The sequence below is a fragment of the Tetrao urogallus genome (assembly GCF_951394365.1).
Source record: "Tetrao urogallus genome assembly, chromosome: 14".
Classification (NCBI taxonomy): Eukaryota; Metazoa; Chordata; class Aves; order Galliformes; family Phasianidae; genus Tetrao; species Tetrao urogallus.
Window position 1 is genome coordinate 17,523,827 of NC_136827.1, and position 25,603 is coordinate 17,549,429.

The following is a 25,603-nucleotide window of genomic DNA, read 5'->3' on the forward strand; positions in this document are numbered from 1 at the left end:
TTCCTTATGTCTATTTCAAGGAGGTGCTGTAAGTTTTTGTTGTTGTTTTATTATAGATCTGTTTGAAGTCTCTTGTAAGGTTAATAAAGTCAACATACATCCAGTGGAAGTCAAGCAGTTTTGCAAAGATCACCCTAATGGTATTCATCTTGGTAATTCTAAGAACCAGAAACTTCGACGGCACAGTGAATTTTACCTGCTGTTCTCTTAATTATTTGATATTATGAAATTCCTGTTGGCTTTAGTTTTTGCAATTACAAATGGCGTAGTATAATTAGCAAGCTTTGTCAGTTCATTTACAAGAATGTTGGACAGGTCTGGCTGCAACGCCATCTGTTAGATCAGCAGTGATCACTCTCCACAATGAACTATTACAAATTGACAACGACTTCCCAGATTCCTGACTCTGGACGTGCACAGAACACACGAAGTCTGATCCTCAGCACAGCGCAAGAAGTACCAGATTTGAGGAGAAAAATAACAGTCTTACCTTTTCAAGAGGCACATTGACATCAAGGCCAAAGAATAAAGGCAAGAGAGAAGAACAAGAATAGAAATAGAAACTGCAGAAGAAAAAGACAGCATAAAAATAAGAAGTCATGGCATTGTAAGCACCAGGATTAGTTCTTTTTGCATTCTGAAGGACAAGTAAAGTAATTCTATGTTCAGAATACACCGTATTTCCCTAGTTACATCTCAAAGTGCCACATTACAAACAGATGTGATTTATTTTGGTGGCAAACTAGAATTTGCACCATATTGAAAGCCTGAGATACAGCTGTCACTGTAAGCCACTGTGGAATGATGGAAGACACAAAGCTGGACGTCAAAACTAGCATGAGTAGTATTTTAAAGCAGGTTAAAAAAAAACAGTGCCTGTCATTTATGCTGGAAATAACCTGCAACTGTAAGTATACACAGTGTTATACAATATCAAAACCTAACCATTATATTTTGAAAAAATTGGATGTGTCATTTTAATCATGAATGATCTCCTGGAATGTGAATTTTTATGAATAAAAAAATTCTGTGGAATATTGACACTAAAGAGTCTCGTACTCAAGGTCTCCATATGACCACTGCATAGATTTTATTTTTGTTTTGATTTTCATTACAGATTATGAAATATTTCCATGTTGTATACTCAAGAAAGACAGACACCGAGTTCTTGTGTCATGAAAATACTGACAGAAAAGTGGAAGGAATTACGTATATCAAGTTTTACACTGAACTCATTTGTTTCACTTAAGGAACATAATACAAACTGGGAGGGCTCATCGGCACTACAGTCACTGTACTGATAAAGCCATGGTTATAGCTCACGTATGTACTTTGATATTCACTAATACGACTACATGGGCAAAGCTCTCACTGGAGATGCATCTTACATCAGTACAGCATTCCTAGAAAATACATCAATGGTAAGATTATGATGTGCCCACACTGATCTTTCTTCAGCAATCCTATCTAACCTATCAAGAATTAAGACAAGTTAATGTGACAAAGAAAAAAGCAGCAGAGCTCTGTATATATTTATGTGTATCTTTGTATATATAGGGAGAATGTGGATATGCAACTTGACGGGTCGGCCAGCAGCAAGATTCTGGTACTGCATTCATATTGCATAATCAATTGCAAACTTCAGTAAACAAGACAGCATTAGAACCTGAGTTCCCAAAGGACAGTCTCTGTACCTTCACTGAGCTTCATTTGCTCCTTCCTGCTCACTACCATCACCCTGCCTTAATGGATGTACTGCTTGGAGACCAAGACAGCCTCTCACCACCAAATAAAGGTTTCAACATTTGGCCCAGTATCATTCACCATAATTAAAAAGTGTTCAGAATTTATTTCCTAAAATGAAACAATCTCTTGTGGAAGAGACTCTAAGATTAAAGTCAGAATATATTAAAGGCAAAAACTGAAAAAAGGCATAGTAGAAAAGCACTAAAATGTACAGCCAATTTAGGTATAAAAAGAAATCCATGTAGTTCAAAAGAATTAGGTCATTACTTTCAAAACAAGCCTGCTTCAGAAACAAAACAAAACCAACCTTCTCCTCCAGATCCTTAATTTGTCTCTTTTGGATGTCAGTTTTGTCTTCTAAATCTCGGATCCTCTGGAAATTAGAAAAGAAAGCAACTAGACTCAGTAGCTCTGCTCAGCTGAAAGCAACCAAACATCTGAAGTGACGAAAGCCCAGAAATTAACGAGTTCACTTCTCTGGCAGGTATGAACTTATGGAGCAGCACGACTCTAGCCACTAGCCCTGCCTAACAGTGACTTTACTTCACGTATGACCAATCAAAACATGATGTTGTGTGTATTTTACTGCATCCTCAAAACACTGGGAATTAGCATCAACAGTGGATGCTTGATAGTATTGATTTTACTAATCCTGTGGTAAAGATATGGAAAGTGTATAGTTGTGATTATACTGTTAGAAATATATCAAAATTAAGATTTCTCACAGTATGATGTATTAAAAAAGGACTAAAATGTTATCAGATGTGAAGTGTTAAATGTTTATGGCTAACACTAATTCTGTGGTTAGCTGGGTGTGCTAAACTCATACTCAATGTGGTTTTAACAGAGATAGATACTTCTACAAAAACTGCGTAATACAACTTAGAAGTTTAGCACAATGGGAAGAATGATCCCACAGAGTTACAGACTACGAAAATAAGACCTTGAGTCTTTGTGCCTTTTTTCTACTTAGCCAGAGCCTATGACAGATGGCCAGTAACCAGGAGAAACCCAGAAGTGGCAGGAAAAAGATACTTCTCCTATGCGACATGCACCAGAACAATTCATGCAGTTCCTCCTGAGACAAGTCCAATAACTAGGGCAGCCACTTTTAAGGATGAAAACTGCTTGGATTAGAACTTTAAGACTCAAAATACTTCTAAAGACCACTCCACGAGCTAATATTAAGGGTTTATGTGCACAGTAAAGACATGAAGTATAAAATAACTCAGGAAACTAGATGTCAGGCATGCCTGTGACCTGGAGCCTGCCCAGATTTGGCCTCAGTTTTTACTTTAACACTGCAAAACTGCATAGATACACATGTGCTTTTTTCTTTTTACCTGATGAGCCTGCTGGAGCAGCTCCATCCTCTCCTGAAGAATCTGGCAATCATATTCTCTGCTTTTCCTCAGCATCTGGCGTCTTAGCTTTTCTACTGCTGTCCTGAGCTCTTCCTGCTGTTTTTCAGTGAGCAGTTCTCCAAACTTTATCACCGTTTCTTGCTGCAAAGCATTGTACAAGGTGGCCTCAAGCTCCTGGATCCTCTGGTCGATGCAATACCAAAAGTCAGTTAGAGACAGAACTTTTTTTTTTTTTTTAAAAAGGGAGGACAGGGAGTTGTGGCAGATTGAGGCACCTGCATGATGGTCCCTGTGCTCAAACGTGCAGGAGTGTGACAAGCAGAACTTACAGAAGGGCCCAGTGCTTAAACCAAGAAAGCGCGCTCTTTTATTTGCATGGTATTCTAATACTGTCACTGACATCTCTTGGTGACTTTTTTTTTTAAGTGATTATAGTGATGATCAGGAGTTGGACAAAACTTTTATATGTATTTTATAATTGCAATTAAAAAGATTAATATTTCACCAACTCTAAAGCTGACCCACTGCACTAGAAATAAGTCTTAAAACAAAACAAGACAGACTGAAAGTCAGTGCTAGACTAATTTTGCTCTTAACCCTGCTAGTCATGAGTATTGCCATTAACTGACAAACCAAATATGCTGAACTTGTGTGGCTGGTTACCAGACCTACGTATCAGAATTCGGTACAGCAGTGTTTTACAGCAGGAAATCTTGCTCTTTGTGGCACATCATCTTCTTGCTATGGCATACACAAAATGGGCCCTCTAAGATTCCAGATCTGAGTTCTAGTTGATTGCACTGACTCCATTTGGACATGTTGACATTAATGAGCAACATCTGCCTTCAGATGACAGAAGAGTTTTGGACTTCAGGAGCTCTGCATTGTTATGATGTGCCAGCAAATCCTAGGCGCCCTTTTGAAGCGTTGCAGATGCATGGGTAGTATGTCAGATAAAAGATACCAAGAGGAAAGCAAAAACCTCTCTTCTTGATACAGATGGAGCCTGTGTCGCACTACAGTGCGAACCAATGTATGCTGTAGCACTTCCTTTGTACATACCATGTATGCCTGGTCAAGAGCTTGCTTCCTGTAGTCTAGTTCTTCCTCCAAATAACCTTTTATTTTGCAAAATTGCTCCTACAACAAAGGATCATTTGGACAGAAAAATGAGTTAGTTACTCAAAATGCTTTGGGAAGTTTTATTAAATCAACGGATATCTGACTTAGGTAGGACTAGAAGACTGATCTACAGCTGACACTGCAGGGTTATTGGTATTTGGCTATCTCAGATAGAAGAGTAGGAACAAAAACAGCTGTGTTTGCTTTTCATGATAATACATCTCCTACATAAAGCTAAATCTATAATCTCTTTTCTTAGTGGTGCTGCTTAGCATTTCAGTAGTAGCATTTCAGTTTTTGTGCAGACAGCAGCTCTGGAGGCATGGACAACACCTTCTGTTGATCTTCTTATTTTGGAATAAGTGTGAGAGTGCAATCAACTGAACAGGAACTGAACAGGCATTTTCATGACCATGTTATTTGGAGAAAGATGCTGCATTTAAGTCCTCAACTTAAGCTTAATCAACTTAAGTATGGACATGCCAACTCATGCTGGTAGGCTAATTTTAAAAGACTTCCACTAACTAAAATAAGAGTAGTATAAAAGTACTGTAGCAAGTTTATCTGTGAGTGTTTTACCTTAAAGATTATATAGGTTTAAAGCACAATGAAATAAAACAGCATGAAAATTATTTCCCACTTATCTATAGAGAATAAAATGCAGTACAACTACTAACTTTTAAACTTTAATTGTTTAAGTTTAACATTAAGGCAAAGAGTGTGGTCACTTACATCTCTGAAAATCACCAAGCAGCATCTGAGTCTTTGTATTTTTTAATAAACAGTTATCTTAATAAAAAAAGTTCTCAAATGTCAACTATTTCTCTTTCCTTTATTCTGCTGTTGCACATGAAACAGAAACTTTATGGATTCACTAATAATCACAGAAAGCTTCCATACGTGTTTTGCCAAAAGACCAGTTTTTAATAGCTTGTGGCACGTCAAGTGTGACATATTTCTAAGAAGTCATTCAAAGAAAGTCTGCCTACCATATCGCTCTCCAGTTCCATCATCTTCTGGTGCAGAGCAGCCTCAGCTCCCTCAATCTGCTGAATCCACTGCAGGCAAAAGAATGAGAGCTGTAACCTGCTGTGTTTTCTAGGCAAGTAATGTTTTATTTTACTTTGTATTTCCAGCTATTCTGACCACATTGCTCGTGTCTGGTAAATCTGACATCTCTGCCACTTTAGCAAGGTGTTTGAGACTGTGATTACATTTACATTAAGGTATTCCTATCCTTGCAAAATCTCTAGTTGATGCACACTAATATAAAATACTGCTAGCAGGGTTTTCTTTTTCCAAGAAATTGCCTCCTATACTAGAAAGTTTGATTATATTTCCAACAACAGAGCTGAAAATTGACAGCATTATATGAGTCATTAGATAAGACTTGAGAAAAGCAAGCACACATTTTACCTTTTCTGCCAAAGACAACACAGTGGAAGCCTGAATTATAGCCACTTGCTCCTCATTTCTTAAATTCTGTGAAGAGAAGGAATAAAAATTAGTCCTAGTTTCCTACATGGATACAGATTATCCATGCTATACACACTAGGTCTACATCAAAATGTCCCGGGTCTGCTAACATAAAAGAAAGAAGAATGCTTTATTTCTTCGCAAGCTATGGACTATGTTTTCACACTGCTGCACCTCAGCAGAAATCTAAAGTTAGACCCATTTGCCTTTGGGTTAGTTTCTCTAAACCAAATTTCCATAACTTCTTGAAAAACAATTAAGCTAAAGCTCATCTGTTTCAGTACACACAGAGATAATCACGATCCTTCTTTTACTATTTCTTATGCACTCTTAAGGCATATCTAATGTTGATCACAGATAGAGGATATTCTCTTTCACAAGGATGATTAAAGTGGGCAATGTCTGCTTAGAAAGCCACACAGCATTTGGTATTTCTTGCCTATTTATGAAACTTTTTTCAGAGAAATCCTAGACATGATGAAGATGTGGTGGGCTTATACTGCCAAACTAATTCATCACAAGTTTTTGCTGAGTGCCTGGATTGCAGTCAGGCCTGGTTCCAGATGTCATTTGGCCTCTGGACACGCATTCTTCCCAGTCTACTAAACCAGCTGTTAAAGCTACTGCTTTGTTACACATCCTCTGATTATAGAGGTCCAACAAAAGCTAAAGTTAAAGGCATATGTTCTCTAGAGGAACAATTCCAATATTACATGATTTAACAAATACCTTAGAAAACAGTCAGTTACAGGTTTCACTTATCCTCTGTACAGAATGTAGCTTGTAAAGAGAAAATATCTCCCTCTTAACTTACCCCATTATCACCTAGGATGTCTAATTGTTTTATGAGGTCTGGGATGCTGACATCCTGCAAACAGAAAATAAGATAAAGGCAAGGCACGCACATTTTTATCATGTCTGCATTATTTGTCCTTCCTATGAAAAACGTTGAGATAAAACATGGAAATGCAACACACACTCATTTCAATTGATTTTGCACCAGGTTTTGTAATCATACTGAAAACTACAACTACAACTCCATACGTCAAACAAGTTTCATTAGACTGATTAAACCTGAAAATTTACTGGAGTTATTTGCAGAGATCAATGTAAGCGATTACACGGACAGCATCAGCCACTCCTGTAGTGAGTCCTGCCCAATGAAACTGACTTACCTTCACCCCTTCCTTCATGCAGTATATCTGTAGAGCACTCACACCGTCTGAGAATGGGTGAATTTGAAGATTAAATGGTGGGGACCGTCTCTCTCTTTCCTGAATATTCATGAAGACGACACCAGAGAGCATGTTAGCATGAACGAGATGCGTAGAGAACTCAGCAAATGCCATGGCTACTGTTTATAACATGCTCCACAAACTTCGTCTCCTCACAGTAGGAGAAAAGCATTACATCAGCATTTGACAACTGCTGGCAACATCTAATGGCAGGACTCTAGGCTAAGAATAGAGTGCAGAGTAGCATAGGATCCTAAATTCCAATTAATTATTTTACGGCACGTTATTTATTTGATGAATTATGTATGTTTGCAAGTTGTCTGTCGTCGGCTAAGACTGTCATTTAAAGTGATTTGCTCAGTAAAGTGCTGAAAAAAAAAAAACTATACACTGCTGATAGTACTACCTTTACGAGCAAATATTTTACTTAAGACTACAAGGATACTTGGATTACATCCTTGCCCATCCTCACATCACATGTTCTACTACTCATGGAAAGCAGTAGGTTCAAGGAAGTTGATAAACATAGCTGTTTATACACCTTCACTGCCTAAAACCTACAAACACCTATTTTAAAAGGCCAAAGAAAAATAAAAATCTGAAGATGTTATTTCACATTCCTTTTCTTAGTCAGGCAAGCACACAAGATTAAATTTCACCTTGAAATACACTTCTGGCTTGTGAGCATTTAATTCAATTCTTCATTTCCATGAGAAAATAAACAGATAAGCTCACAAACAAAAAACCACAACTGGATATCAGCAGCAATTTTGGCTGCCAACTAGGATGCAACCCTAAGTAAAGTACATGAGGATGGAGTTTAAATCTTGTTCACTGGGTCATTTCAATCCAATTCATTTCTGTTAATTTTAATAGATTCTGGCCAGCACTGTGCATATATCCTCCAGGCCAGCAATAAGGACAAAGCATGCTGACAACAGACTGCTCTGAAGTATTAGAAAAAAGATACCTACAAGTGTGATAACTTTGCACAGCCACACCTAAGATTAGCCTTGCTTACTAGGCATCTGGCTCAGACCAAAATGAGTCAAGTACGGAGCTTACTGTTTCCAGGACACTAGAGCCCACATATTCCCACAAACTGCAAATAAACGTGCTTGCACTGATTAGTTTCTCTATCATATCATTACAGTGTTGGTGTAAACAGTCAAAGTTGGTGTCCAGTGTGAGTGAACTGGTTTCATCTGCTACCAGCTCTACTGCAAGCAGAACATCACTACCTCCAGCTCCAGGTTGCGGAACTCCAGCAGCTCATTCTGGTCCCGGGCATCCTGTAGCTCCTGTTGCAGACGGCTGTTTTCTGCTTCCAGTTTTTCTATCTAATAGATATACATAAATTCATTATCTGCATGACTGTTACATGAGACACTGAGTATTTGTCACGTAACAGTTCAGACAGCATAGGCAGTGTAAAATCCAAACCTCTAGAGATGATTCTCTAGCTGCCACGTTAACTCAAAGAGTTTATAATTTACAGGTGAACTTCTGCTCACCTTGCTAAACATCATAAGATGCTCACATTAAAGGTTTTCCTAAAGCAATCCAATCCTAGCGAACATCAGTGGGAAGGCTGATGGAAACATCAAGCTAGCTATTAGATTAGTCTGTATTAACTATAATGTGCATTGCTCTCATGGTAAAGCACTGGAATAGATGGTTTGGAGGGGAACTGTACAGACTTAGAGGACTCTGCAAACAGCTTGGATAAGCACCTATCAGGAACACCTGGTCCTGCCTTGGAGGAGGTCCTGGGCTTGATCAGAGATTCTCAGTGTGTAGCACAGTTGGCACACAGGGACAACTGTCTCTGGATGCAGTTACTTGAGCAGCTATCCTATCTCATTCAAGCACTCCTCAAGAACAGTTCTGTCAATTAGCAAATAGATGTGAATAACATGCACTGGCCAATTAGATACAACTTCACTGCTCTGGACAGTTCCACCACTGATCCCCTATAGCCTGCTCCCTTCCACAAGTCTCTGGCCAGTGTGCCAGGATCTATATTTTGCAATGAGGTTTTCCGAGTGGAGCCAATACCAGGACAGTTGATCTGTATCAACATGCTCCCAAATGAGCCCCCTTGGGTCAATTCATCTGGCTGGGGAAGTATGACACAGGGCTGGAGACTTATAAGACTTGTTTATGGAAGGGAAGAAACACAGCTAGGATGCCCTATCTAGAGAGGTGAAAGAAGTTAGGAGATCCATTGCTGGGTGTTAATGGCCTCGTGCTGATGGCAGCCATACGTACAGCCACTGCTGTAACTGTTGGTGATACGCAAGCAATGCTAAGGTCCTTCATGGGCTTATATTGCATGACTAAAAATGCACATACAAATATATGGATATACATATGCACACGTAAATGCTCCAAGTAAAAGAGCAGTTCAAGTTCACAGGACCTAGGGGTGACTCAAGCCCTTAAAAAAAAAAAAAAACAAAACAACAACAAACAAACAGACTACACTGAGACCAGGAGTACAAGAGTCCTGATGTTAGAGGATGACTTCATTTCTGCTGCCATTTCATATCAAGAAGCTCAGCTCTGATTGTCCTGTTGAGGCAGCATCAGCAAACTCTTCGAAACAATGCTGCAACAGCATAATGTTAACAGCAGAGCTGTAATGCTGAGCAAAACTTCCAAGTCTTAGACTAGGATCATCAAGAACTACTACCAACAGTGTCTTATCAGTGCTGGAGAGGCCACATCTATCTACATCACTCTATCTGTATATCCTGTTCATACTCAAATACACTATGCTATCCATACACTGTTCTTGTAAACACTAGAGTAAACATCCAAAAGGTATTTTAGGATCAAGATTACCCTACAGAGTGAACACAATCATCACCAAGGTTGGATAAGACCTCCACGATCATCCAGTCCAACTGTCCACCTATCATCAGTATTTCCCACTAAACCATGTCCCTCAGTCCAACATCTGAACATTTCTTGAACACTCCCAGTCAGTAACTCCCTGGACAGCCCATAGCAGCACCTGATCAGTCTGTCGGAGAAGTACCTTTTCCTAACATCCTAACCTCAATCTCTCCTGGCACAGCTTGAGGCCATTCCCTCTACCTATATCACTAGCTACATTGGAGAAGAGGCCGACCCCAACCTAACTGCAACCTTCCTTCAGGTAGCCATAGAGAGCAATAACATAACCTCCCCTGAGTCTCCTCTTCTCCAGACACGCAAAACTCAGGAACGTACCTTGTCTAAAAGCTCTTGGTTCCTCTTAATGAAAAGCTGTTTGTCTTCCACCCAATGGGAGTCCTGTTGAATGAAGCAGTTCTGTTATAGAATAATAAAACCTCACAAGGCTGAAAATTGGAACCACAATACTCAGGTTTTAAAATCCTACATAAACAAATCATGGATCACAAAACAACACCATATTAGTTTAGCAAGCTTTAGCAAGGCTTCTAAGCACACTATACCTGCCTGCTTATTACACAGAGACATTACATCTTGGGGAAGTCTATAATGAAATTGTGCTAGGTATATCCTAAACAGAGTGAAGATACAAAACAGGAAAAACAAAATACACAAGAGGTGCTTACCTGTCCTTTTTGTGCTAAAGTTTTCTCCAAATCTTCTATTTTGGCTTTGTATCTCTGGACTTCTGCTTGGAGCTGCTCCTGAGCCTGTTGAAGTCAACCACAGCATTCAGCAACAACCAAAACAGCAATGTGACTGACATAAAAAAAATGAAAAACAAAATAGTCTGGATCTACACCATTATTTGTACGTAATGAGTAATCACTACAAAGATCCTAGGTCTGTAATATTTGTGTCACCTTACATATGCATACAGATGGCAAAAGGGGACAGAGCAGCAGTTCCACTCAAGTCTGTTAATAAACATGTCTTAAACTGGAGTAGAGCAATGGAAGGCCAGATATTCAGCGTGAGGCTCTACTCAAAGACCCTAGTAAGAGCCTGTAACACTACAATGCAATGGAAAGTATAGCAGCAATAGCACGATGGCAAAGACTTCAGCTGCAACAAGTGAGGACAAGCCCAAACGCAGCAGCCACAGATACAGAAAAGAAGAAAAGGGAAAAAAAGCTGCATTCAGGTGGGTATTTCTAAAGTTGGTGCAATTTATGCCTTTATGGAAAAACATAGGCCTCCATTCACACACACAAATCCAACCCCTTCACACCTGGGCAAAACAGGAGACCATTCCTGTGACTCTGTGCCAAACTACAGAAGCGGCTGCTTCGACACATCTGTCTAAACGCAAGGGTTTGAAACAGCCAGAGAACAGACCCTTGTAAACAAAGCAATTGTGTCCATCTTCAGTCATCACTCTCTTGAAATATACTTGCCAATGAGTGAAATGCAACAGATAGATGTCCATGAATATTTATCTCCTTTTCCTTGCATGCCACTATGAGAAATCAAAACATTCTGATAGTAATGAAACGCTTTGCCTCTCAGACCCTTACTGACCTTGGCTTCTCTTTCAGCATCTATGACGCCTCCTGTTTGCTCTTGCAGTAGTGCGTAAGCTCTCTGCAGGGCCTGATATTCCTTTGTCAACTGTCGAAACCGCAGCTCTGATTCTTCTGCAGCTAAACTCTGAGGAAAGAGAAAGGACACGCCTAAGCACTAGACAGCACAGCACTGCCAAAGCAAAGAACGCAAGTGTAAGGTATTAAACACATTAGTTGGTTTACAGATCTTGATTTAGAACAGCTTTTATGGTGATCCTGCTGTAATGAGAAGTGATAAGGATGTAGAATTAATTGAATTATGTGTCTTTAAGCTAAAAAGAAGTGTGACAAGTTCATTTTCTTGGGAGATGAGAGGGAAGAAGTCACCTCAGACTACAATGAAGTCATAGCTGTAGAGTCCATGGACTAGACTTTGAGAGAACTTCCCAGTATTTGAGTATATGAAAATGAGGCCGAATTTAATGAAGAACTTGCCATCCAATATGCAGCAATAAAACCCAGGTCACTTGCTTTGGAAGTCAGAATCATTTGAAGATTTGTCCTTGCCTATGGAAATTGAGTCAGATCTTACCTCATCCAGATCATCATCCGGAGTTGCTGGTGTTCTGTCTGTTCTGTATGAGGCCACTGAGGATGTTTCAGAGTCCATGGAATCATCATCATACCCCAAAACTGTGTCTATCACGTGTCTCTAAAGAAGGAAAAACATGGTTTCTGAAACTGCCTGGAAATGGCCAGTATGGGTTTCTAATTTGGAGAAGGATTAGTTTCAAGCCCTATTACCAGTAGAAGGAATCTGAATCCAACAACAACAACAACAACAAAAAAAAAAGCCACGAGAACAGAAGATGCCAATCAACTTTTACATATTTTTTTTAATTCATAATTTTTCCTCTTACCTTAATTGGCTTTGAACTCCTTTTACTCCTTCTGCGACGAATGAGTTTTTCCCTGTCCTGGAAAGTGAGATTGAAAAGTTATTGGACTCAATTTTTACCTCTATCATCTTTTGTTTGCAGCCCCAGAACGTTACACCTACAGATGAGATAAGTCACTGCTTTTCCACTGACTGCTATATTTTTCAGAAGCAATATGATTCCAGGTAGAAGGGAAGATTCATACCTAAATCTGTCTGCCAGCTGAAAATCACTTGATGAAGAGGGAATAGCAGAAAAGCAGCCCCTGCTGTTGTGTTGCCGCCTTGGCAGGCGGCTGTCAAACAACAGACACTGATCAATTTCCTGTGAAAGTCACCAGGAGGCTTTCACAGGGCACCCATTTGGGTTCATAATGGGAAGCAAACTGCCTTCACTGCAAAGGTGGTGCTTCCTCTGTCTCAGAGTTATTAAGAGATACACATGTTGGTTTCACCACTTCTAGCAATGGTGCCTTAGGAGAAGAAACAGCCTGTTTTGGAGTATCTTTCTCCTTCCCCTCAACAAAATGCAAAGTTATCTGAAAAAGGGATTGTCAGTGTTAAGACATAAGAACTAGAGATCCACTAGCACCATGCTCTTTCCCAACACAAAAAGGGCACTGCGTTGTGTGCATGCATTTTTCTTCTCCAAGAAGATTTTAATAGCAGCATGGTTACCTCATACGCCAGCTTGTCACAGCCCTGCCTTGCAAATGTGTGTGTATGTTCCTGAGCTCCACTGTTCAGTCTGTTCATTTCTACAGCTCAGTTCACACATAAATGTCACATTTTCAAGTTGCAGAGACAACATCCCATTAAAAAAGCAGCTAAGCCACACCAACATACTCTGACATCTAAAGCTACATAGGTGTTAAGAGCAAGGAAGATATGAAACCTCAGAACTCTATTCATAATATGAAATACTAGTGGCAGTTAACTTTGTACAGGAATTGCTGCTAATTTCCTGGTGTTCTGGACATACCCTTGTTAACTCATCAATTATGTTCTGTTGTTCTATGACCTGAAGCTTTAAAAATTCTGTTTCTTGTTCTTCATTAGCCTGATCCAGGTCATTGAGAGATTTTAGTTTCTTTAGTGGAGGATGCGATGTCATTTTTTCTCTCTGTGGTAAGACACAGATAAAATAAGATCCAGCAATTAAACAAGAAAAACAAACATTCAGTTATAAATTAAGTGGAGCTTTTCATTTAGAATGTACCATCATATTAATATGCTTCTGCTAAATAATTTGTATAACTTGTAATTTTATAATTCATAGTATCAGCTATACAAGTTTTATAACCCACAAGCAGTTCTTAACAACAAAGCAGCACAGAAGGGCTGAGTTCTGCTTGAAGAACAATACGGACTTACATCTATTTATTTTGTGGTAATCTAGCTTCTACCCCTTAAAAGTCACATGCATTCAGAGGCCCACCGCATGGCAAATACATTTATCCCCTGTCCAGGGGACATCCCAGTAGTATCTGCTCCATGTCCCCACGCATTTGCTGATACCCCTCAACTGACCATATACAGTGAGCAACTGGACATTTCAGCTTTGTGAAAAACTCGTATCCTGCCAAAAGAAGAGGAAGGGGAAATAATGAGGCACCATAACTATTTTAACTAGAACACTGTGTGCTGCCTGATCTGAGCACGTGTGGAAGAGGAAACACCTATAGCCCAAGAATATTATTCCAGCCACCCACAGCCTGCTAACTTGCATAATTTGTGCATCTACACTACTAAAAACAGATGGCAACTCTTGATAGTGGAGCTAAGTTGCCATGTGCACCCATATGCACTGGTGGTGCTGTCCCCTGATGTCTAATGCATGATCACTAAAGTCTCTCCTGCTTGCTATGAGAGAGGCCAAGGGGCTGTGATTTGCCATCCACAACTGCCATGGAAAAAGAATTCTAATTTGTAATGTCTGCAATAAGTGTATCTGTCTTCCGGGCATGGGTGAATTGCAGAGCCTTAAAATTGATTAGCCTTGTAGAGTAGAACATAACTCAATACAACTTCTAATTCAGCCTCAAATATAGTTTTCAGGATATTAAAGACTGATTTTATGCGTTCACTCAAAAATACTGCACACAAGCATAATAGACAACATTATGTAAGGCTATTATGCACAAACCTAACCATTGCTTTATCTTGTCCATAGTAGTACACACACATGTATGCACTCACCATGCAAACGTTTCCACCAGAACAGACATATATCATGCAGTAATATGCAATTTTCTCTTCAGTACTGACCATTTCTATGTTTTCTTTAGTGACTGCTTTGAGTTTATCTTCTATGCGCTGCAAAGACTGCATCAGTTCATCATTTCTCTTTGTGAGGCACTTGTTCTTCTCCAGGAGAGGTTTACATTGTTTTTCAGCTTCTCGGACACGCTTCAGCTGAATTGATAACAATTGATTTGTAGCAATTAATAATGGTAAGTAGTCCAAATAAGAGATATAGTTCTCTTCTGTGAGAAATATTTTTTGTTAATCTTCTCTATAGGACTCCCGTCACACTAAAACACCAAGCAAAGTGATTACTGGAACTGGCGAAGCTACCCTAGCAATGCTTATGCTTTTACTGATAGTTCCATCAACGGGAAAACTCACTTACAGAGATGAAGCAAACTGACACACTATCAGATAACTGCAAAGCTGCTGCAAGAACTGTAAACGAAACCAAGACCCGTGTTTTATCTTCAAGAAACTCATGGACTTTCTCATTGAAAGACAGATTTACGTAGGAACTTATGCATATGCACAATGAATGTTTTAGTGAACAAATATTGACTAAAAGTCATTTAAACTACAAAGTAAGCAAAGTATCTTATGGCATCTTCGGAAGTCCCAGTATTAATACAGCTAGAGTCTTAACCAAGTTCTTTTCCTCCACAAAATTAGCTCTGTCTGGTAAAACCCAATATTAATATACAACGTTTCTTTTCCTAAGGAAGGATAAAGAAGATGATGTGTGTCCAGATTATCTACTTAATGAATGCAAGAATCAGCTCTGTATTACCATTCATCACTAGGAAGTTCCTGCTTGATGCAGTTCTGCCCTAAAAAAAACTGAGAGAGTTCCCTGTAGCTGTTAAGGAGAGTTAAGCACATTTCCTTTTATCATCATATCATCTTACCCATTGATTTTGCTTGAAGCTAGCAAGTGCCTGAAGACCCCTTCTGCTAACAGGAAAGGGAGTGGCTGGTAGGAGGTGGTTACATCTTCCAACAGCACCACTGTTGGCAAAACTACCTGCCTAACCCTACGAATGAAGAAAGTTATTGCCAGTCCAATTGTATCTCAAAGCACACGTGCTACAATCAGAAAGATTAACGTGGTGGAAGGGGATATAGGAGTGTAAGAGCAAAGGGACCAGCAGGAATGGAACCACATTACAAAGGAAAGGTGCTCACCATCTCCAAAGACCTAGGCAAACAGGAAAGACTTCACAAGGGAGGGAACTCCAACCAGAGATCCTGGCTCACTGGCAGTCAGCCCTTAAGTGAGGTCTAAGAGAGGAGCAGCCAGGCTCCACCCCTTCCTGTCCCACAGGTAAACTGCTGCACCTGTGCTCACAGGGCTGACCGGTCCTTTCCCAGGTGCTCCATCAGTGGTTCAGGCTGTGACTCACTTACCTTACAACATGGTATTTCCAACAGTTCCTGCCCACATTTAGTATGTATTCTTTATAGTCACATTATGCAAGATAGAATTTTGAATTTTCTGTGAAAAAATAGGCTGAAGATTTAATGGCATGAGACAGCTACAAACTATTCAGTATTGCAGAAATCTGAGAGCTTTTCCTGATTGAAGAGAGGCATGTGAACACATTTCTACTGTTATTACAAACTTGTTATTTTGAAAATATTAATTTAAAAATATTGAGGAGGCTCAAGCCAGCCATACTGATATGAAAGGAGTGCACCGAGACTCCTATCTGAAGAACAAAATAAATAAAATATCAGAATCGAATTTCAGCTCCCTCATTCTTAATCATGGAAGTAAAAACACTGAGTGATCAAATCACCACCTAAGAGTAAATCAGATACAGAAATCAGTTTACTGTTGTCCATTCTATCTATAGCTGATTCTTGTCTCTTCTCAAGTATAGGACTACAGGCATCATGTGATTTACATCACCATATACTGTTGTATGCTCCTGAACTCTTGAGAAGGTCAAGGAAGGAACACAGTCACACAGAAACCAACAAGACTCTTCCATTGTGATTTTCGCCCTGATATAACTTTACTGAGATTACTCAGTAATTCTGGAGTGAAAAGCCACCCCAAGTGCCCTAGGAGACAATCCCAATGGATAGAAAAGGCACATTCACCACATGCTTGGAGACTCCTCTCCTCATCTGCCCTACAGTTCCTGGCCTCCCCTATCTGACGGCACAAAGCTCACATACCAGTTCATTTCGTTCATCAACCAACAACGTATTCCTGTCTTCCAGTTTCCGGATTGTTGCATTCAACTCAGCTATTCTCTTCTGGTTCCTGCGCAAGTCCTGTTCATCAGTAACAACATAATACAATTACTGATTCTTCAAAACACATTTGGGAAAACAATCACCCAAAGCTACATACCAGTCAACACAACCAACAAATTGTACTTATTATTTGTTTTTTAGAAGATCACACATCTTGGCAAAAATGAGTTTTTGGGAGAAGAAAACATCTACTTTTGGGAAAGTTTTAAAATTAAAAAATTTTACTTCTAAAAAATAGTAAAAAGATCCTGATTTTTTTTTTTAATTTTATTTTATCTTTTTTTTTTTTTTACACTATTATTACAGGGGGGAAAAAAACCCCAAAGCTGAAATATTCTAGTCTCAATTGATTTTTCCTATACACTGCTGGGCCACTAAGTCAGGCAAAAAAGTAAGGACATCCCTTTCAGTATCAACTGTCTTTACCTTCTTCTTCCTCATTCACGTATATGTAAAAACATGTATGCATACACACTTATTGGGTAAATACTGTGCTTAGTCACAAGGAGCTGCATTCCTTGTTGTAATGCTGTAACGTGATGGGAAGTGCAGAATAGCAGGGTGACAAAGACTTCGGCTGCAGCAAACAAGGACAAGAACAAAGACAGCAGCCACAGACACAAAAAAAAAAAAAAAAAAAAAAAAGGCTGCTTATCATTGGAAGGCCTCATATGCAGGACTCTCCAGTGAGATCCCCTCACCTCCACTGCCAACCCTTAAATGAGGTCTGGGAAGGGGTGGATCCTGGTTTCACCCCTTCCACCCAATCAGGCACATTGCATACACCTGAACTCCCCTGGGTTGGCCACGCCTTCCCACCACACATTCCATTACTATTTCGAGCCATGAATTTGCATATCTGCTACACTTGTGAATGACAGCAATAGCTGCACACGCATAAAGCAAGACAGAAATAGGAGGTGCTCTCCAAATTTCCTGGGTTCCCCACAGCCTTCTCTCTGCCCATCTTCCCAATTTCTGTTTGTTTTTGAGGATGCAGGCTATCCGGATAGTTATGTTCATCAATCAATACTTTCAAAGCAGCACTGATTTTTTAAACGTTTTCCCAGGGGCCAAGACAACATTTAAGCAAGAGAAACATTGTGTAGAAGTCAGTAAAACCTGCATACAGGGCTGCTGCAGTGCTCTGAGCCATCTCCGGCCCTTCCTGGGATCTCCCTCTTGGGACTGCTCATGTTACACTCTGCCTCTTTCACCAGGAAAAGCTGTTCATCCAGAGCTTCTTTCTGCAGCTGCAGCTTCTGCACATAGCCTGTTTGTGTCTCCAGTTCTTTCTCCAAGGAAAATATGATCCTATCTTTAGCCTTGATCTCGTCCATCTGATGAGAAAAGCACAAGAGCAACAATGTTAAGTGTGTAAAAACAAAAGCACTTCAGCCTCAGTGAATATAGTACAATAGGATTTACTAGTGTTCACCACTTAAATCTGCTAAGTCTTACCACCCAGGCTTGAAAATAATATACTCCAAGGTGTCAGCCACACTGTACACCATTGCAGTAACAGGTTTGATAGCCTTACACAAAGCAAAACTGAGCACAATGTGATGTGCAAAATGGGAGGGGACACAGCCAGGACAGCTGACTCAAACTGGCCAAAGGGATACCCATACCATGTTGACACTGTGCTCAACAGTAAAACTAGGAAGACTAAGCTGGGGCTGCCATGCCTTAATGACTGAATGGGCATTGGTCAGCCAGAGGTGAGCAACTGTGTTTTGCATCATTTGCATTTCTTCTTCTTGGTTTTTAGTGTGGTTTTTTTTTTTTTTTTTTTTTTAAATCTTTTCCTCTTTTACTTAAACTCTCCTTACCTCAATGTTTTTTATAACTTGTTACTATACGATTATTTCTACCCCCTCACTGTGGGAGCAGAGGAGAGGTGAATGTGTGAGTGGGGGGTGCATAGCTCCCTATCAGTGTTCAACCACAATGCTTTAAAATCAAAAATACCACTCCTGACACTATTTACATCACTGTTTCCTTCTACTGAACTGTCAGTTTTCATGCCAAATGTTCCAATATTGCAAGCAGGCCCAGTTCCCTAGCTATACAAAAAACACAGCCACTTGCACTACTACTGGTATAGGTTCTTTTTACCCATTCTCATTAGTATGAATTCACTGAATGCTATGGCAAGACCAAAGCAAAAGGTCTCTTCCCTCTTGCCATGATTTGATGTATTTAAGACACTAACATAAGGGTTAAAGAAACTAATAACTTCAAGTGCAGATGTATTTGCTAATATTTCGCATGGCAGGTATATTAGGATCTTGGCAAGCCAAGGTCTTGATGAAATCAATCACCATTACTCTGTGGTATTAGCTGCCCACCCAGTGGTTGCTCTAACTGACTCACTGTGAGCTATCAGCCACAGAGATACAGCAACATGAGGTTTTCGTTACTTCTTCAGACTGAGCTGCTTTGCAGAGTTCTAAGATTCACCAAAAAATTGAAAAGCAAAGGAGACAAACTCACTACAGAATAAAATACATGAGATGTTTTGGTGCAGGGAAGGGTTACTAACCAGGCGGCGAATATCCCTCTCGCTCTCCCACTTGATCTTAGAAATGGCTTCCTGGTGGGACTGGTGCTCACTTCGAAGATCACCTGCTTTGATCTTGTCAGCTTGGATCATATTGTTCAAGGCCTCATCTACCTGCTTTTTGGCAGACTTAAGTTCAGTAATTTCCTGCAGAAGCTTAAGGCGCTCAGAGTCAAACTGTTTTCTGGCCTCTTCACGAGCCTCAATAGTCAGGGCTGTCCTTACTTTATCGCTGCTGCCATCCCGCAGGGCACACAACGCTGACTTGAGACGCTGGATTTCACTGTCTCGGACTTTCACCATTCGTGTCATCTCCTGCTCATGCTGTTTGATGAGGTTCTCCCTCACAGCCTGCAGCTCCTTCATTTTCTCCTCATGGAGTTTGGCTTTTAGCTCTGTGATTTGCACAGTCTGCTTGCGCTGCTCCACTTCACGGATACGCTTTGTTTCTTGAGTCTTCTCTCTTTCAAGTTTAGCGATCTAAGTTGAAATAAAATGAGAGTCAACTGCTACCAAGATACTGCTACCAAAACAAGCTCACTTGGACACACAGCCATGTCAGAATAAGAAAGGGCTTCCTGCAGACCCCAGTTGTTCCTCCATCCTCCTCCAACAAAATATGAGCCAACTCCTGAAGTCTTCACTTAGATACTGCAATGTCTTTACTGAAGATAAATACTTCAGTTTTTCCTTAAGAAATAAGTCCTTGTATAGACATTTGACTAACAGCTTTCTAACTCAACTGTTAATTTCAACCAAATTCCTCAGAGAAGTAGAAGGCTTGGCAATAGCAAGATTTATACAGATTTCATGTGATTCATGACTGTAAGAAATTAGATGAAAGTGCGTGCTGCAAATCTGAACATCCAGAAAACATCTAGTCTTTTGTAGATGTTCTTAATCATAAGTGAAACTTTAAGGTAGTCAGCTCTTGGACATGAAACTAAAGAAAAGCGTGCTTCACTGGTCATTACAAGGATTGTTCTTTGTTGCTATTTAATATAGACAACTTTTAAGTTATTTGTCCATATGTTTGGAATCAAAGTTACAGAGCAGCCTTCAATACATTTACACTAATATATGTCTAAGCCCAACTAGAGACCTCTGAGCACTTTCACAGCACAATCCTACGTGCACCTACACATAATACTCAGTTGATTTTTAAGGAAGTTTAGATATCATACTGAAAAGCTGGCAGATCACTGGTACCTGAACAAGCCTGAAACAACGCATACATACCTTAGTGCACATGACAGAGTTGGTCTGTACTGCAGAAGGATTACAAAGGTCCATATGGACTTTCATGCTGTACACTTAAGGACTACTTCACTCAACTTCGAAATAGAGATATATTTTACTGAAATAAGTAGTCATTCAAAACAGCAACACTATACAACTTCTAGGCACTGGAATTTTTTAAAAACAGTATACTTAGAAACAATTTGAGCAGATAAGATGAAAAATCACTAATTGGAAGACGGGCAAAGATGATACAAAAGGCATAATGCTTCACTGTAAGGCCAGAGGCTGCTTGAATTTGTACCTCAGTAAAAAGAAATCTTTTCCAGTGAAGGAACATCAAACTGTTGTTCAAGAGAAGAGTTTTGCTGCATCTCTTGATTTCTGTTCTACTGTTTTTCCCACATTTCTTTCCTTCAGTGCAGACACTTCTTTAAAACCAAACCCTCACTCACCTTAGATTTCTCCTGATGCAGCTCAATTTGGATGTCCGTTAGCTTGGTCCTGAGTTCCTCATTGGCAGCCTGTAGGGCTACAATCAGTGCCTCAGGCTTTTCGCCTTTGCTACGTCCTTTTTTGGACATGATTTCTTATCAGTGAGAGTCCGTATGTTTAATTATTTCAAATACAGACTGCCATCTTTTTTGATCCTTTCTGTGCCAGTTTGTTTAGCACTTACTGCATGGCATTCCTTAAGGTTCTGTCCTCAGCTGCTTTGGAAGCCCTGCAAGAAATTAGACATACTATTATTTGCCAGTGGATGTTGCAGCATGACAGTTCACATGGTTACAGAACACAGGATAGCTCATTTCTCAAAACACTGCAGTCTTTGTCTGAAAACCTACAAGGGAGATGCCAGCACAACCAGGCTTCTGCATGCAAGTCTGACATACTAGTAGAGATTTCGTATGTACTCTTTCCCTTTTCTCATAAAGGCACAGCATGCAAAGAAGATACAAATTTGTTTACAATAAGGATTAAAGCTATCGAGACTACAGAACTGGAGAGGACGGGTCATTTAATTCAAGCCTTACAGTTTGGGATCATGATGGAACAGGCATTTTAGTCCAAAGGTTCTATCAACAATCTCTTCCTCTTGCCCTTCCCAATCCCTTGCAATCTTCCAAGCCTCCCAAATTCAGGCTTTCACGCAACAATTCTACAAACCCCTACAAAAGGAAGAGAAAAGCACTGACATTCTCACCACCATTCTGAGTTTCCTTAGAAGCAGAGAAAAAAAATGATATGCAAAACCCCCAGCCAGGCTAGAATTTGTCTCCTTTGCCATTTTGCAAAGGAGACTCCATCAACAGTGTCCCTCAGCCAAATTTTGGAGAAAATTCCAACCTTAGCCAAACTGATGCAGTAAATTTAAACACAATCACATCAGTAAGATATGCAGATTGGGAAGCTTCGCGAACAGCACACTAAAACACAGATGAGCTGGTATGTCTAGAACATTTTGAAGGCATCCCTGCTCCACTGTAGGAGCATTCCCTGCATCAGCCAAGGGTCTGGCAACACCACATATCCTGCCCATCGATACACAGACCAAATGAGCACCTTTAGGGTTGCTTTAACATGCTAAGCACAGGCAGAGTCTTCAAAGTCACTCTCTGGCCATGTCTGAGTCTGCACTTATAGACTGAAAAAAACGGAAAGAAACTCAACGTGGTTGAGTTTCCAGCAACAGTACCTATCACACAGTGTAACCCTCGCTGTCAGATCTGTCACTTGTTTGCACACCTTGCCTCTTCAAGTGGCCTAATTCCCTCCTTGCTAAGCTGCTTCCAAGAATCTTGGAATGCAGTCTGACACAGATTGATACTCTTTTCCAGCTTGAGTTATGCCTACTGATTTACAAAGAGTTGCTTTTATGTCACAGAAAGAAGAGTATATGCTGTTGGATTCAAGCATACAGATCTGTAGGGAGACTGTAATAAGGGTCCTTTATTAATCTAGTTTGAGGTTTGGGCCCTTGAGATCTGCTCCAGACTACTCTAGGAAAATGGGTGGAAATACGTATTGAACATATGTTGTGGACCACACTGTGGTGAGACTGGCTGTCTGCAGCAGCACTTAGGAAATCCTGCTGTAATGCAATGTGAGCTGGAAGCTGTTCTGGAACACAATGTGACCTTATGGGTAGAGAAGAGACCACGGCGCACAACTTCCAGGTTCTTTTTCCTACCCCTTCCACTCACTGTTTTGGTTTGTAACTTTGGCTATTCTGCTTAAGACAGTGACTTACTCTGCAAATCTGTAATAATCATTTCACTTAGGTGGGTTCATAATTAATGAAGAGAACTCTGTAATCAGTGTAACTTTCATGTTCTTTCAGCACATCCTTTATATTATTAATGAAGGGCTAGATTTTTGCTTTCATTATTTCTTGAATTAATCACAGCAAACCATTACTGCAGTTAAACCATTACCAGCAGTTTTTCACCTAGGAACAGAAGAACTAGTCCTTCCTAAATTGAGGTCCCACATTGTAACCCTGGCAGAGCTAGAGCACAGAGGGGCTGGGCCACAAAGTCCTGTAGGCAGAAGGTGCACTCCTGACAGAGCACAAACCTTTCAGTTTATAAGAGCGAAACAGATGATCAGCAAGAGCTGGGCTCCATCAACACTCCACCACAAGGAGAGGTAGCAGCACAGATTCCCACTGCAGGTCAATACTACTGTTATTTTCTGCTGAAGCAGCAGGATCTACTTGCCAAGGAGGTCAGAGAAGATTTCTTTCTAAGTGGCATCTCTACCTTAAGTCTACGTGCACCCTTCGCAAATTATTCTGGCACAGTAAGGGCCTATGTTAAGATTTGCATTTCTTTTTAGTAATCAAAACCTTCACTAGTGTAAAACTACCCTTCACAGAGGAAACTGTTGTTATTGGTCATTTAGGAGATCTGCTGGACATCTTGTAAGTACTGCACACACAGTCGTGAAATACATAGATGGCCTCCACTTGCAGTAAGCGTTCTCCTCACACACATTACTTTTGAAGAGAAAAAGGAAAATATATGGCCCTTTCAGCAGGCTGCATCCTCCAGAAGATCTAAGTGACATATGGTATCCAAAAAAACATCTGTCTGTACAGAAAGAGACAAACGGCCGTAGCAGCTATTCATTGTGCTTCCTTGGCATCCCTTAATGGTTAATGCATCTCAAACACGCGTAGCATAAATGACTTCATGCCAAATATCCTTCTCCTAGGACTTCCCATCACCCCATGTCCACAAGAGTTAGAAACATATTCTTGATTGACTAGAAAGTACACCAGCTACCATAAAGGTAACAGAAATTTGGACATCTCTGTGCGTTTGCATGTTAAAAAAAAGTTGAGCAGATCCTCCACATGTAATAGTGCCACTGAAATAAAAGTTATTTTTAAGTACTTGCAGAAGATATAAGTACTGAGTAAGCTAGAAGTAAGAACACGAAATGCTGACCAAAAGATAAGCACTCATTTCTTTATGCACTAAAAACACACATGCAAGACTGGTATCACATTTACTGAAATGCAGTAAAACACACACAATATATTGCAATACTGTTAAAAGCAAAAGTAATGAGAAACATTAGGCTTATATTATTCTAAATCTATCATCTCTATGCTTTACTTTTTGGGTAACATTATTTCCCTGTTTCTCCCTGAAATTGCAGTATCATCAGTATAGAAAATAATCTTATTTGAAAAATAAATCAAGATATTCATAGAGCCACATAACTTCACAATATCAACCTATTAACTAGCAGGCTGTCACTATCCCTAAAGTTGTATTTACTCTTCTGAGAGTGAGAACATTAAATTCTAGACCAGATCGTGATTAATACTGGAAGGCAAATCCCCTCTGTGCAACTTCTAAATCTCTTCCCCTTCTCAGCATTTAAAAAAAAATTAAAACTCCTGCAGGATGGGGGAGGGGGTAAAGGGGCCAAGTCTAAGCAGATTTCAATGCAATCTCTAAGTCTAGAGCTGGTTAAGAAAAATATATCTCAAAATTTATGCAGTGTGGAAAACCCTGAAAATTAAGAGTATCCTTCAGAACAGAAAAGAAATGGAAACTATTATTACTATCTGGGAAATACTGAAACCATCTTACTGCATTGCTTTGCTATTATGAAATCAATATATAATTATTGAGATTGCTTTTTTGATTAGTATACCTGTCATGGTTTTATGATTTATGTCACTGGTATTCCACACCATGTAGTGAACTGGGAGTTAAAAGGTTAATCACAGAATGGCCTGGGTTGCGAAGGCCCACAGTGCTCATCCAGTCCCAACCCCCTGCTGTGTGCAGGTCGCCAACCAGCAGCCCAGGCTGCCCAGAGCCACATTCAGCCTGGCCTTGAATGCCTGCAGGGATGGGGCATCCACAGCCTCCTTGGGCAACCTGTGCCAGTGCCTCACCACCCTCTGGGGGGAAAAGCTTCTTCCTAATATCCAACCTAAACCTCCCCTGTCTCACTTTATGACCATTCCCCCTTGTCCCATCACTACCCATCCTTGTAAGCAGCCATTCTCCCTCCTGTTTATATACTCCCCTCAAGTACTGGAAGGCCAACGCACCAGCTGTGAGGATTGCTGGCATTCCCAGCAGACTGCCACTGTTCCCTTTCTGTTTTCCTGCTCACCAGTCACAAGACAGTCCTTCTTTTGCTGCTCATCTCTGCAGTGCTCCCCAGCCATCTGTCTTCAGCTTTAGTGTCCAAAAGTGAAGGCCTTACTCTATCTCATTTTGATTTATTAGTTTCAACTCCAGTGATACTATATTTTACTGTGCAATCTCACATTCCACTATCACATTTAGTAAATTAGTTTTCTCCCTCCGTTCATTGCCACTGTTTTATTTCAGGCCCATCTCCCTGCCTCTTCCCTTTGTACCCTTCCTGCTGAACCCGGCACTGCTGAACTGGGCCAGAGCTGCTGACAGTAC

At 40.2% G+C, this 25,603-nt stretch overlaps 1 protein-coding gene across 2 annotated transcripts; it reads right to left on the reverse strand.

The window, feature by feature from the left end:
• Window positions 1-512: 512 nt before the first annotated feature.
• Window positions 513-21,244, reverse strand: JAKMIP2 (janus kinase and microtubule interacting protein 2; the record flags this gene model as incomplete). Of its 2 annotated transcripts, XM_079542471.1 has the most annotated exons (20): window positions 513-563; window positions 2,054-2,119; window positions 3,090-3,293; window positions 4,173-4,250; window positions 5,222-5,290; window positions 5,649-5,714; window positions 6,523-6,576; window positions 6,884-6,982; window positions 8,185-8,283; window positions 10,181-10,243; window positions 10,531-10,614; window positions 11,426-11,554; window positions 12,002-12,121; window positions 12,330-12,386; window positions 13,329-13,469; window positions 14,615-14,761; window positions 16,778-16,876; window positions 17,989-18,198; window positions 19,404-19,901; window positions 21,116-21,244. In XM_079542471.1, 20 exons carry the CDS (start codon window positions 21,242-21,244, stop codon window positions 513-515), a joined length of 2,463 nt encoding a protein of 820 aa, XP_079398597.1. The 2 variants fall into 2 exon arrangements, with proteins under 2 accessions (XP_079398597.1, XP_079398598.1); XM_079542472.1 differs by lacking the exon at window positions 10,181-10,243.
• Between the last annotated feature and the right edge of the window lie 4,359 nt (window positions 21,245-25,603).